Raw genomic sequence first — 14,958 nt, 5'->3', positions numbered from 1 at the left:
GACTGGATCCCTGTGGAGTCAGTCAAAGGATGTGTTTTATGCACACCTGGAGAATTTTGCATGTACCTACCCAGACCCACACTTGCTATAAAATGCCTTACCTTGACATCAGCCTAGCAGCAGTCCCACAAATCACTGCCAAGTATTTATAACCAAATTAAACCCCTGTGCTCCCCATACAGATTCCTCTTACATACCACTTCTCCTGGAACAAATGCCAACAGCATTCCTGCTGGATGTGCTCATTAGCAGCCTGTACTCTTGGGCAGGACAAAGGATGATGGTTTTTGATGAAAGCAGATTTCAAACCCACCAATCCCATCTTCATTATCACAGCAGCAACTCTTCTTCCCACCAGTCCTGACAGAGTCTGTGTAAAGGAAGACACTTCTCAGGTAGGCAAGTTAAGCTGTCCAGAGTTTTAAAGTGTCAAAACAGAAAAATAACCAAGTAAATGGAGATCAGAGCAAGGCTGCAAGATGATCCTTCCCCAAAGAGGTTTCCCAAAGCACAGCAGCAGATTTGACACTAGACTGACAGTGCTGGTAAAATACCTTTCTCAAAGCAAATGCAGCTATTGGAACAAATGCAGGTACAGACAACAAATAAAGATAGACACACTCTGTATAAGTAACAACTTTATTGTAACTTGATGTGCTGAAACGCAAAAATATTTTCAGCAACAAGGTACAAAAAGTATTTCACCATTAACATCAGCTGATAAAAAAAGGCTGGATGGTTTGATACAACTGTTTACATATCTGAATTTTCTTTATCATTTCCACCCCAAAACAGGTCAAAGTCATTTCACTGGTTTAACTTCTAAAATAGGACTCATTGATCTTAAGCCTTCAAAAACCAGATTACAAATACAGTGAAGTTCCTTGCAAAACACTTGAAATAGTGAATTCCCTTTACAAACATAGTCCATTTACTGTAAGCAGAAGACAAGATATGAGACTAAGTGTCTTGGCTAGCTAAGGAGCTAAGCTCTGCACTAAATACACTATCAACACCAGACAAAGAGGACAGGTAACATTCCATTTGTCAATTACAAAAAAAAAAAAAAAAAAAAAATCAATTAAGCTTAGGAATTTTAATCAACTGTAAAATTCAACAAAATTCAACACCATTTCAGGTAGCAGTACCTCACATTTGCAATTCACTGCCTTCTATGAAACACCGTTTCAAATACTGCACATGGCTTTTATTCTCCCAAAGAAGAAGCCTTGTTGTGAGGATTTAAAAGGAACATAATCTCCATGAAGGTCTTCTATTGATCTCCTGTGCAAAGGTGAATTTTATACTAAATACTCAATGTTTAGAAAAACATCAGAACTAGAGTAACCTTGTGACCATGATTATCACATTTGACATACACTTATCTTGTAACAGCAAATATTATCACAATTTCACAAAAATATACCATTACTCAACTTGTATCTGTAATACTTATTCCACTTGTTTGTGTGGAACCTCGGTGAAATTGAAGTTAGGAAGCAAGAATCAACATGCAACAGAAGTCAAATGCAACTTGAACTTTTCCATCTCAGTTGTGTACCAAAGAGCATTCTTCTTCACCTTTAAAAATACTTTTTACAAAGACCTTGCACCCTGTTAAATCATCCCTTCATTGCAACAGTTTTCTAAAAAGGCACAATGTGTTCATACTTCTGCATGCAGTAAATGGACTAGGAAATAAGGATTATTTATTGAAGCAACTTCCACCCAAAGCATCTCCTTAGGAGAGGTCTGAATGGAGGAAAAAAAAAATATATATATAATACATAATAGCATTTTAACAGCAAATTGAGTCCTTATTTTTAGAAAGTCACCCTTGACAAAAAACACCACACAGTCACACACACACACACGCACACACACAGGACACATGCAGGGTTCTCCCCAGAACAGCATGGACGTGGTGGCTCACATCTATCTGAGAGAGTAGTGTTGGCAAGCCAAAACATGGCACCTTCATACAGCATATTCCTAACCTGGAGGGAAAACTAGGAAAAAACCCCAAGATTTCAGCCTGGAAAAACCACTGATTATTGGATCGTTCCTGATCTGCTGCACTTCCAACTGAGGCTTTCAGGGCAAGTTCTTGAGATGTGGGGAATGAAACTGATCTACTGAACCCAAAGGGGAAGGTTGCAATTACCAATGTCCCATTCCAGTGAGAACACTGCATGTAGGTAATTAAAGAGGTGAATAATTAGTGCACTCACTTAAGAATACAGCAACTGCTTTACCTTTTTCTCAAGATCTGGCAGAAGTTGAAAACATAAATAAATAAAGTCCAATCTAAGCAGATGGATCAGCAGAGGGCTCTTTTAACACACAGCTCACTCTGCCTGGCTCGAGGAGGGGACACTCTATGATGCAGGTGGTATCACAGCCTGACATTTTTTTGGTACAAAGCGTGCTATTAAGCTTTAAAAAAAAATAATTCTAGAAATCCTTAAGCTTTCCATCTGATTACTTTAAGTTACTTTAGAACAGGCTGACCTGGGCAATCATTAAATATTCAAGTCACTTTGCACGTGAGCACTGTGAGTTTTACAGTGATGAGGATGAGGAGCTGTACACATTACACAGTGCAGCAAAAACATGGTGATTCTGGAGTAAACACCTTCTCCTCCTGTTGTGGAGAATGCTCATGAGACCTTATCTTAGATAAATATTTAAAAATTGGTAAATCTCTGTAAATATATAATTTGATGCCTTGTGTATTATTAAAATATCTGATTTTACACTTTAGCTATCATAAAGATTTAGTTAAGAGGGTAAGAAAAAAATTATGTTTAGAGGTTTTAGTCTTCAAAATTGGACTGGGCATTTTTTTCCAATTTACCTTTGTGAGTGGTTTACTAGATGCCATAAATTATATATTCTCTCCACTAAAAATTTCATTCAGAGCAAGTCAGATGAATCTTAATGAAATGAGGATGGTAAAACAATCTGAACTTCCTCTCTCCTCCCTGCATGACTTTTTTTTAATAGGCAAACCCAAACCCTTACACAAAGATGTGTATAAATTAGGTGAGATCTCCTCCCATTCCCCACTGCAAAACTGAAGTCTTCCCCCCAAAAAGAAGAAATACAGCATATTATCACTATTACAGTAAACTCAATGCAATAACTCAGGGAACATTTAGAGTGTGCACTACTGCAGACTTTTCCTCCCAATTGTAAACAAAGCTATCAAACACTGAGGATGTTGATATTAAAGCTAAGGTTCATATAATAAAGAACTGGCCCGTGACAAGCAGTTTACAAATGTTTCATCCTTTTCACATTATGCAGAATTTCAATACCATCCACAATGCTAGTACAATAACTGAAATGCAAGACTGAGCAAGTCTCTGCTTGCAGATACCATCTGACATTTCAGGGAAATACTCCTCAAAGGGTGCACAGCCTCCCCAGGTGTTTGTGGAAGCCATGCATGTACGTCAAGATGGGAAAAAATCCCCTCAAAGTTTTTTACCATTCACATGCCTTTTTCAAATAAGCGAAAATATTCTGTTACTTAAATATGAAAGCTTGCAATAGCCACCTTCAATTGAGTCTGAAAAAGACATGCCTTTCTTTTCTAACAAAACTAAATCCCATGTGGCTGTGGGCATCTTAAAATGTATCTAAAAATTTAAGCCACAATTACCTGTACCTCATTGATTCATCAAAAGCAAAATATATATGTACCACACAACATACAAAAGTTACACATTAAAAGTGCATATTCAGAATCCATTTGGCCCATTTCCTCAATTTACATTTGGTCATTCTATGCATCCTTGACTTTTCTATGCAACCATACACTGGGATTAATTTATTTCATATACAACACTATTCCTTTTCATATTGAACTCTTTAACCTCTCATTCAGTTCTGCATTAAATGTAAACTAATGATGGACCGTAAAGAAACACAAGCAAAAGGTTTATTCTGTGTTTCTTTTCACTGCTTGGACAGCTTTGACACACACACAGTAAGCATTACAAATTGTAATGAAAATACATTTTTGGGCCAAACCATTGCATATTTGCCCCCACAATGAAAAATAAATTATGTTCAAAGCAGTATATTGCCATAAATAGCCTGTAGGCATTCGCTGAAGGTAAACAGGCTCTCCCTATATTTAGCACTTGCCTAGGGTACATGATGTGCCTCTGGTTCAAGTGCTTTTAACGAGAGGCCAGTTAAAACCTTCCAGTTAGCACAGGACCAAACTATAATCTTTTTTTTTTCTTCTGAAAATAATGGAAGATCCCTTTCAAAAATTAATCTTCAGTTATCAACTTTACTGCATTATGGAGCTAGTGCAATCCTGCAAAGCCTAGTCAAAAAGACAAGGCACATTAAAAAATAATAATAAAAAAATCAAGATACATTAGACTATATGGACTAGAGAGTCATTGAAGATAATTTAAGGCCTTTCAGTGAATTAGAGTAATCAGTCTAATTTAAAGCTGAGGATTAAACCATAAATTATCCATCTGAAAAGCAAACAATAGGCTTTTTCAGCTTCTGTTCTGTGGACAAGGATAACAAAAACTCTTGTTATGGTTTGTGAAAACACCTCTGGACAAGGAGGAGTGGAGGCAGTCCAGTTTCTCTAGAGTCCATGGAAGATTTCAGGACTGTTTTAGCCGTTTGCGTGGAATGCCGAACTGTGGACACTGTGCAGACGCCAGAGCACGAAAGGCCTCGGCTACTAAGTGAGGGTGGGAGTGGATCATGGACTTCCAGCCTGCAGTTTCCATTATGTCTGTTGCTTGGCTGAAAACAGAAGCATTAAGAACAGTCACACAATTTTACAAACCAAATGCACGGTGGAGAAGAGCAGGCAAGGCACAAGCGCTGTAGAAGGGAAGTTAAATATTGTGGAGCTTTGTGGGTGCCAAAAGAGAGAAGCAGCAATTGGCAGTTTGGGTATAGAAATATAATCAGATGTGGGACAAAAGGTACTTGTTCTGGTCTACTCAGTACCAGACAGAGCTCAGCTAGAGAACTGTGTCAGAATAACCACTTTGAAATTGGTCAGGAGAAACAATCAAGAGGAAAACTAGAAGAAAATGAGGTCTAGTGCAGAGACAAAAAGCAAGGGAAGACATGATAATCTCATTACATAAAAGGGCATGCTCAATCTGGGGAGAGAGAAGGATGACAAGATGAATCAGCTGAAACTGAAGCAAAAAATTATGTAGCTCATCTAGAAGGAGCCATGAAGGCAGATTAGCTGGCTGGCTCCAGACCCCTTCACTGGGAGCCTGCAGTCTCAGTACCAGTGGAGTATACTGAGAATATTCACTCTTTCATCAGTGCAGATGTTGCACAAAAGAGCTTTCATGGTCACTGTTGACTTTTAACTAACACAAGAGCAACAACAGATTTCAGCAGGTATCACACTGACACCCAGGAGATTAAAAACTATACATTTACTCAATGTATGAATTTACTTTTTGGTGAAATAGCATAGAAAAAAAGCAAAAAATTAACTTTGCATATGAAGAATATTATATTGGTTAGGTTGCATGGCACACTGACACAGGATAAATTTTTAATATAACTAATATGCATCAATCCCAAATTCCCATTGCTCTGCATTTTCAAAAGCCTTTCATGAGCACCCTCACACTGTTTCAGGAACATTATCAAGCATGAAGTTATCAGCTGACCTCTACACCACATGATCTCGAAAACACCTCTGGCAAATTTCTAATGCAAGCCTTTAATCTGCTGCTGCAAGTCAGTGAAGGTAGGGCCTTGAGAAACAGTACCAAAGTTCAGACTCTCTGGTGCCCAGAGTCAGTAAATTAAGCCAGGCCCTCTCATATTATTTCCCTGAATTACTGTAGATGTTTTAGCTGAAGCAAAGATGAACCAGCATGTTAACTAGCAAACACTCAGAAGTTCTGCTCAGGAACTCCCAAATCACTTGAGAAGAAATACATTAAATAGTGACACAGTTATGATTCTGACTTATCTCTGTTCTTGGTATTTTACTATTTACCTTTCACCACCCACTCCCTTTCCACATCATGCTCAATCATTACGCCTGCATAGCTTTTTTTGTTTCAAGGAGAAACAATAATTTAAACCAAGTGGTACAACACAGCCTCTAAGTTCTCTGCAGATTCTGATGGGAAGAAATAAGTGCTCCACTGCCCTTGCCCTGGTTTGAGCCTACCACCAACTACTCTGCAGCTGGCTCTCTTCCACTCGGTGATTCATCTGAGCTGCTGCAATCAGTGCCAGAGCCTGGGCTCAACCTATTTCCAGTGTAGGCAGGAGCCCTTAGAGTCAGAGGGACCTGACTGACAAGTTGTGTGGCCACCACAACACCTGTGCTGGCATGTGGGAAGGTGCACTAACACGTCCCCAAAGGGAAAGAGAGCAACTGCCCTCCTTTCTGTGGAAATAATGCAGGCTCAGACTGACCCAAGCAAGTCTCAAAACCACACTGGGTTATCACTCCTCTCCTCCAGGCACAAACCTGGGTACTCATGAGAAGGTTTTCTCTATACAGGCTGCTTCCATCATCTCACAGCACTATGTCCCTGGGAGAGGGAATGAAAACCAGCTGCCATTAGGATCTCACACTGGAGAGCAGTTAACATTCCCTGTCATTTAAAGGGGGAGTCACAAGCATAACTGAGGTAGCATCTGCTGAATCCTACTTTACTTACAGTCAGTGACAGGCCTCAGTAGTGTGGAAATGAAGCAACAGTTCTTAAGATCTGCAGTCTACTTAGCAGTGTTTGTACAGAACATCGTGGGGCAGGGAAACTTACTTGCTATTCCAGTTTTTCCCATCTTTACACCCAAGTTGTCTAAGAACACTGCACCTGTAAGAGAGAAGTGTGGTAATATTGAAAAAATACACCAAGTACAAGCAACAAAGATATTTAGAGTCTCCTAAGTATTACTTGCCTGTTAATAAAGTCTATTGCTTGTGCTTTGAGCTGTTCAGCGCTGTGCAAATCTGCGAGGATAAGAATGTCAGCAACGTTTTCCACCGAGAGGTTACTACAGAGTGCTTCCTCACACATCACCTTCAGCCTTTCCAGTGCATACTGCAGGGAGAGAAACTGCACTCATCATTGCTCCAACTCATGCCTTCCATCCTCATCTCTACAAACACTCCCCCAGGCTTGGTGCCTTAACACAAACTGCTTCCCCACGGGTGCTGCGGAGCTCAGTGTGCTGCACTGAACAGTTCTCAAATGCAACACAGGCGTCACACAAACTAATTAAAGACCTTGCTGACAGTTTTTATCAAAACAAAAATAACTCAGAAGTTTTCATTTCACTTCCACTTGATAAAGGAGGAGGTGCAAAGAGCCAAATCAACATTGAAAATGTTCACACCCGTAGGTGAGGGGCAAGAAATGATACAATGGTTTAAAACAAATTTAGGTTTAGCCCCAACCCATCTCTGAATTTCCTAATTTCCTTCATACCTTTGGTACAGCCTACAAGAAATCTGATGGAAAATAACTGCACTCCCATGTTGCATTTTGCATGAATAAACTGTGCTTCTTTTTTGAAGGATGTCACAGTCAGAACAGGTTTCATTTTTGTTTTCTGGTATTGCAGACAATCATATAACTCTACATTTATCAATTATGCCCTAAATCAAGGCCAGCATTCAAAAAAAAACAACTGCTGAGCTGCTGTAAATCCCTTCATCTCAAAAATCACAGTAGAAAAAGTATTTCAAAGAGCAACAATTTTAAGAGTAGACAAGATCCCAACAAAAGGAAGATGAAACATTAATACAATTACATTTGTAAGGAAGACAAAAAGATGAAAGTTCTAAAGCAGCAGCACTTTAGGGAAGCACAGTTAATTCAAGAACTTGGATAAATCTTCTTGAAGAATACAAAGATCTAGTATACATTTTATTTGAAATCCAATTTTCAAAACAATATTAATGGTCTCAAATTTCTAAAAAATTTGGTATTAGAATACCTGAAACACTTCCCTTGATAAAAGATTGACCAGCCTTCTACTGCTAAAAAAAGTGTACTCTATGTTCCTTCATTTCTGATGAGAACTGCTTCTCTTGTTTTAAAAAAGCAAAATATGTATTAAAAAATCTGAAAATAAGATTATTTTTTTAATCAACATTCCCCAAGCAAACACCAGGTTTGGGAACTTTGGAGGCAATTACTTACTTTGTCTGCAGCTGCCAACAAATTGTCAGCCATTTTTTCAAGGTTTGGTGCTTTTCCTGTGTAAATGAATCTCATCATTTCTTTAAAAACTTCAGGGTCTACATCATTTATTTCTACACGATTCTGGTAAAGAAGAAGAATCAATAAAAGTCTTTGGAATTTAGCTACAATTTCAAAGTGAATATTAAATATCATCTGCATGCATGCTACAAGTTGTCATTTAACATCCATCACACAAAATCCTTACAAATTTAAGATAACATTCAACAATGTTAAGCCAAAAGCAATCAAAAAAGCTCTTAAAAGTTAGGTAGAAATCAGCTGGAAAAGCTGCAACAATAAAAAGTCATTGCAATTTTTTTCCTAGAAATGCATAACTCTGGAGTCTATCACACAGACCATATACAGAAATCAAGAGAGTTTCAGGAATATTTAAAAATGCTTCTGAGTTTCCAACACAAAGACAATGTGTTTGGAGTAACAGAAGTCAGAGCAGCAGACAAAATAAATTGAGCCATTCTTGGCTCAAACTGAGTCAACACAACCCAGGTTTTGTTCAGAGAATCCAAAAAGCAAACACATTGAACTGAGATCACACAGCTGAAAATTACCCTAATCCAACAGTGGCACTGCAAGCTTGACCAATCCTATAACAGAGTCCCCTACAAGCAACTAACCAAGTAAGAGATGATGGATGATGTCAAAGATGCAGAAACAAACACCAGACTTCTGAATGGAGCATTAAAATCCCAGGCACAGGAGATGTACATGGTCTGGTTTCCTATCAGTATTGAGGAGTAGGGCTGCACTGGAGATCCACTGCTAGCATGAAGGTGAAGGCCTGGCATGGTACATTACTGAAGCTGGGACATGTCTGGATTTCTTTCATTCCAGGAATCTCAATAAAATGCTCCCAGTACTCCAAAATTCCACCAGTGACAGTTTCCAAACTGGAGAGGTGCCAGGAAAGCTGTACCAGAGCACCACATTCACCTGATGTATCTGTGCACACAAATGGCATCTTGCAGTTTTCAAGACCAAATGATGATCACCTATCACAACCTTTTTGGGAGGTGATAAATTCCTCACCTTTTGATGGATTCTGCCTATAAGCAACCCATTTTTGATAATTCTTCTTCAAGAAAGACACAAACAGCTCCTCGCTGTGGGAGACATCAAGTGCATAAAAGCAGAAGCAGCTCTGTGCTGATTAAGTAACCACCCATCCAAAACACTTACACAGGTCAAGTGCCTGCAGAAGCTGTGAATGAAAATAAGTGTTCCACTGCCTGAGGGCTTAATTCCAGTCATAATTCACCTCTTGTTTCTTGGTTACCATGAAAAACACTTTAATACTCTACAGCAAAACCTTAGTCAAGTCAATCAGCTGATAGGAAGATAAAAACTGAGGCAAAAAGGGTGCAGAGATTACCAGGTCAATTACACCAATAGCTAATGTTTAAAAACATTATCTAGGCCAGATACAAGTACCTGAAAAAATCCAAATCCTCCAGCACATCCCCACTCTTCCCACAAAAATTCCCTGAGAACTTTCCAGGAGAGGCTCAGGAACTGTCCCTCATGCACCACAAGAACTCTCATCCTCCTCAATCTGCTCGACCTCAAGGTTTCTGCAATATTTTCTTCTTTCACAAGATACAAATATTTACATGTAACATTTTTCACTAAAGCTCACCTTTTTGCTTTCCTCCATTTCATGTTCAAACATTGCATTAAAAACTGGAGATCGTGCTGTATCAAAAGAAAAGTAAATATTAAATATAATCAAAATTTAAACTTATAGCGATTTAAATTACAAAATAATAGCAATACAAAAGTAGAAAGTACCTGCAAGGACAGATTTATGAGCTTTGAATTCTTGTCCTCCTACATAAAAACTGCAATCTGTAAATCTTGTTGTTTCCCAGAGATTCCCTAAATCTTCTGCTAGTCGACATTCAGGTACCTTCAAAGTGTTTGTATTAGACTGTCCTGATATATTTACTGAGTCTTGGACCACGCTTACCTAACAGAAAATCACAGCAAGACAACTCCTTCATAACTGAATGCCAACAACAATTAAATCACAGTACCTATTGCTAGAATTCCAACAATTCCAAAGCAAAGCAAAGCAAAAAACAATGAAGCTTCTGGCAATAGGCCAGAACAATAAACTAATGCTTTACAGTTTACTCTTAAGTAACATAAAACAAATAGGGCTTACTTAGAAACTCTAATATTGTGTACTTATCCAACCAAAACAAAAAGAGAGCATAATACCACATGCCACCTGACAGAAGTACCAAAGTAAATAAGGACAGTTAAAGTAAAGTAAATAAGATACAGTTCTTGGAAAACCAATGGGAACAAAAACAACTTAATGCTATTTCAGAGTTAAATTAGCAGTTCAACACTTCACACATCCGAATAGAATATACACAGTATAAAATTCTATACAGGTCATCAGGATCACATGGTCACAGAAAAGTTTCATAAGAATAATCCACAGAATTTTTCAACAAGATACCCCTTATTGTACTAAGTTTATACATAACCTGCAATGTGACAATGCAAACTAAGTGCAAGTAACAGCTCCTTCATAATTTCATTTTCCTTAGTCCAGATGAGGCAGGAATCACAAGCAATTGTTTTCCAAACAAGATTAAAAGTCATTACTTTCAAACTACAAGGTGCAGTAGTTAACTTCAATAATGAAATGCATGCTCACAATATGTAACTTCTGTACAGTTAAGAAAACTGAAATATGTGCACTTGAAGTGAATATTCTGCCATTATTCCCCATGTTTAAGTCTTTCATATAGGAATTGAACAGGACAGCAACACTCCTTGTTGCTTTTTCAGTTATCTTCACATACCAAGTCCTTTTAATCAATGTGTTGGGAAAACAGAAAAGCTAAGCAGGTTTTGCTTCTCTTGTCTGAGAGCACAGACCTGAGAATAAACCTTTGTAATGAGCCATACTACAAGATCTTGATCACTCCATCCCCAAAATATAGAAAATTAGGATTAGATCTTAGGAGAAAATGCTGAAACTGTTGGGATCAGGGCCTTGGTTGATTTCCAAAGGCATCTGGAATAAATCTGGCATAAAGAAAAAAAAGCACAGCTCAGCTTCACAGGAAGTTGGAGCACTGCAAGCCAAACTCCAAACCAGAAGAGGAGGAGGATGATTCAATTATGACAGCAGCCTGGGGATGTGAATCACTGCCTAATTCCCTGTATCATCTCATACCCCCCTGTGAATACAAGAAACTCCTTTATATTCTTCTACCTTAAAAAAACACAAAAATCCAAAGCACAGCAAAATTTCCCTTTCACAATTTGACTGTACATTCATAACATAGAAAAAAATCTATACAGCTTTTTCCCATTCTTCATACACACAGTGATTTCAGGAGATATACATACACCCAAAGGAAGTTTTATCTTAGCCAAGCTCATCTTTTGTTGCCAGAGAAGAGTTCTGCTTTTCCTTGACTCACAGCTCTTGGTCCCAGTTGTCCACACAACATCCTCCTGTAAGCTACAGACAGTGCCTAGGGAAAGTTATCTACACACTCTGTGCAACTCTGACCTTCCAAACTTCTGGTTTACAATGGTTTCTAATACGTAGTGAGAGCTGTGCAACAGCTCATCTTTTTAAGATGAGCAAAGTTTTAATTAAAGTCTCTCCTACCTAAGTGTCCTGATGTGTATTGTCCTTTAAAGATTCTAAATACAAAGGATTACAGGGGTCTGATATTTCATATCCCACTTGTCCAGATGGCATGCCATAAATCAAGTGTATCCTCTGATTATTTATAATTTATTTAAATAAAGCTGAAATCCAATCAAGTTAATCCCATATAACTATGGGAAACTTGTCAACTTAAACAAGCTCTGTGATCACACTTAACAAGGATAGTGTCCATGATTTTCTGGATTTTGAATCTGTGATAATCTAATGGTATGGGTGATACAAATATTTCCTTGGACTACTAAGGCAGGTAAGAGATCTGTGAAAGCAGAGAACATTCTATTCCATTAGCAAATGGAACATCTGCAAGGCTTCAGCACTTTCAGGTTATATGGAAAGAGAGAATTCAGTCAGAGATCAAAAAAGACCTGAGGTTGTATTTAATCACTAGCAGTTGCTGGCAGCACCAGACTTTAAAAAGTATTAAACTTAACAACCCTTCAGGTCCAATCCAAGGGCATATCCAGCTGATCTTGAGAATCTCTGGCAACATAGAATTAATGTCTTTGCTGCCAAAGACAACCAAATTAACTTCCTGCCAGCCAATGGGAAGAAGGGCCAACCAACAGTCATTAATCAGGGACCTTCACTAAATATCTGCTACATCAGACAAGTTTTATCAAGCCAAGTGTAATATAGGCTTAAGAAGCGGTAAAGAGTGGTTTCCTCAGTTTTCCAAAGAGGAAACAAGTAGGAAGGCAAACATGGAAATTAGAGCTTAACAGTAAAGTGTTAAAATGAAAAAAACCTCAGGCTTGTCTATAGAAACAGGTCCTTCAAACAACACCTGTCATTTTTAAGGACAGCTGAAGAGCTGGCATCACACATCCAAAGAAAGAAATTCTTAAAATATTTGGATTTCCAAGTTTTTCCTTCACTCTGAAACAAGCCAGAAGTTATTTTAACACGCTTGCTGTGAACAACTAAATGCTTTACTTCCACATTTATAATCAGGGTAGGTCCAACACTTCACAAAAGCCACTCACATTAAAACACCAAGACATTTTGAAGGAAAACACAGCCAAATTCAGTGATTAGCATCAGAATTTAAACAACAGCATTTCTCTGTGGAAGTTCAGTATTTCTCCTACATATATATTTTTAAGCAAACCTAATGTCTAAAATTAGAGAGTGATCCATTCCAAAACCAAATGCTACTTTTTAAGAGCTGTTCATTTACATCAAAGTAAGTGTTCATTAGTACAACTTAAGAAGAGAAAATACTCAAAAGTATCTTTACAGAACCATAAAACACTTGTTTTATCTGCTTTTATCACCCAAATAATTGTATTCATAACAAATTTATCATGCAGCTCATTTAACTTGTCTAAGTGAAAATAAGATGCACTATATTTGCAATATCTAGTCTCAAGGGCCACATTTCAATTATTCTTCCTACCCAGCATAATGACATATAATTAAATTGTAATCTTGCCAAGACAATTTTACACATTTCCTGTAAATACACAGATCAAAGCAAACTTATTAGCAGTTAGAGCATCTATCATCCTCCTAAGTCACTAATCACTTTATGGCAGCCCAGATAACCAGCCAATGTATATTCAACATACACTCCACTCACACTGATACTTTCCATTTTTATCACTGAGTAAGCCTTTCACTGAAATTTAATATGAAAATTTAGGTTATGAACATAAATGATATTACAGAAGAAGGGACCCACAATACACCATGAAGTCAAATTTATACCACAGCTCTCAATATTAATTTTCAGTATCAAGCCCACCTTCCACAAGATACTTGCATGCAACCAGAAAACAGAATGTAACAATTGGTCAAAAATAAAGTGTTTAATTTACTAGAAAGACCAGTTCATTGGTTAAAGCCATCAATTAGGATATTAAAGGAATACAGATTCTGATAATCAGTTGGGTTTTCTTTTATATTGTGAGCCAGTAGGTAAACATTTTCTTCTGCTTATCCAGTGAAAACCAATCCTTTAATTCCAAACACAACTTCTTTAAATAAAAATGACCTCAGTAAAACAGCATTTCTGTAGACAGCACACATCAGTCAGCCCTGACATAAATAATTCTACAGTTAATTCTGGTGTAACTGTGGTGAATTCATGGAGAAGCCCAGCAGTTTACATGTGATCAATTCAATATTCTACACCTCAGTGTATAAGCACCAAAAAATAAAACAAAATGCAATGCAGACAAAGCAATGCATATTTTACCAAGCTTACAGTTTTCAGAAGACAATTATAGACTATGTTACTGTTTAAATCAATATAAATCTCTATTAGAGCAGGAAACATTTTATTTAAAACTTTATTACTTATAAATTAGTACCCACCTCACAAAATAATGTAAGCTTGTCATCTGGTAGCAGACCATTAGCTTCATCTAGTAAAAAATCTCTTCGGATAAATTTCTTAAACCCCCAGTCCTTGCCTTGCACAAATCGATATGCTCTTTGGCTTTCTGATAAAAAATGGTGTACAGATACAGCAAGTTAAAGGAAAATATTAACAAATTACACCTAATTCCACACCAAGACTCAGTGTTAATAAAAAAACTAATCTGTTTCACACATCTGGATCACGTTATACTTGTGTAGAAAACACAGAACTGATTAAAACCTTTTTAATATTGTAATAGTGTTATCTTATATAACACTTCATAGAACTTAGTGGAGCACAATTTGTAATTCAAACCATTATCATCTCCTTAGATCTCTCAGGCACCATCCAGCATAAGGAGTGTTTTCAGTAAGTGTTTAAGAATGCCAGTGTGTCAAAACAGGAATTGTTCAGAGGGAAGCACCATTACAATGAATTTGTCACCACAAACCCATCCTGACAACGCTCTGCAGTTGTCATAACAATCTGGTATGACTTCTTCCTGAAATGGAAAATCTTGTTTCACAGGTTGAAATTAGTTTGAAATACAGTAAAAGCATTAAAATAGCAAAACAGAAATGAAAGGTTTCAGCTACTAAATTGTTTTAAGATATTAATTATCTTTTGGCCCTAGTTAGGAGAAAGAATTA

The 14,958-nt window shown here is 37.5% G+C and overlaps 1 protein-coding gene across 3 annotated transcripts in view; it reads right to left on the bottom strand.

The window, feature by feature from the left end:
• Positions 1-625: 625 nt before the first annotated feature.
• The window catches only part of SPOPL (speckle type BTB/POZ protein like), a 33,198-nt gene continuing 18,865 nt past the window's right edge, over positions 626-14,958 (bottom strand). For 2 of the 3 annotated variants that reach the window (XM_079311659.1, XM_079311660.1), the window contains exons 5-11: positions 14,263-14,390; positions 10,035-10,212; positions 9,883-9,938; positions 8,187-8,309; positions 6,940-7,082; positions 6,801-6,854; positions 626-4,785 (exon numbers count right to left, since the gene is read on the bottom strand). In XM_079311659.1, coding sequence (XP_079167785.1) covers positions 4,641-4,785; positions 6,801-6,854; positions 6,940-7,082; positions 8,187-8,309; positions 9,883-9,938; positions 10,035-10,212; positions 14,263-14,390 — 827 coding nt within the window. In that variant the 3' untranslated portion in view covers positions 626-4,640. Of the gene's footprint in view, positions 4,786-6,695; positions 6,855-6,939; positions 7,083-8,186; positions 8,310-9,882; positions 9,939-10,034; positions 10,213-14,262; positions 14,391-14,958 lie in introns of all 3 variants that reach the window. The other variant, XR_013774970.1, reaches the window with a different exon arrangement.

The sequence above is a fragment of the Erithacus rubecula genome (genome assembly GCF_903797595.1).
Source record: "Erithacus rubecula genome assembly, chromosome: 8".
Classification (NCBI taxonomy): domain Eukaryota; kingdom Metazoa; phylum Chordata; class Aves; order Passeriformes; family Muscicapidae; genus Erithacus; species Erithacus rubecula.
This window is presented reverse-complemented; position numbering and strand designations above follow the sequence as displayed.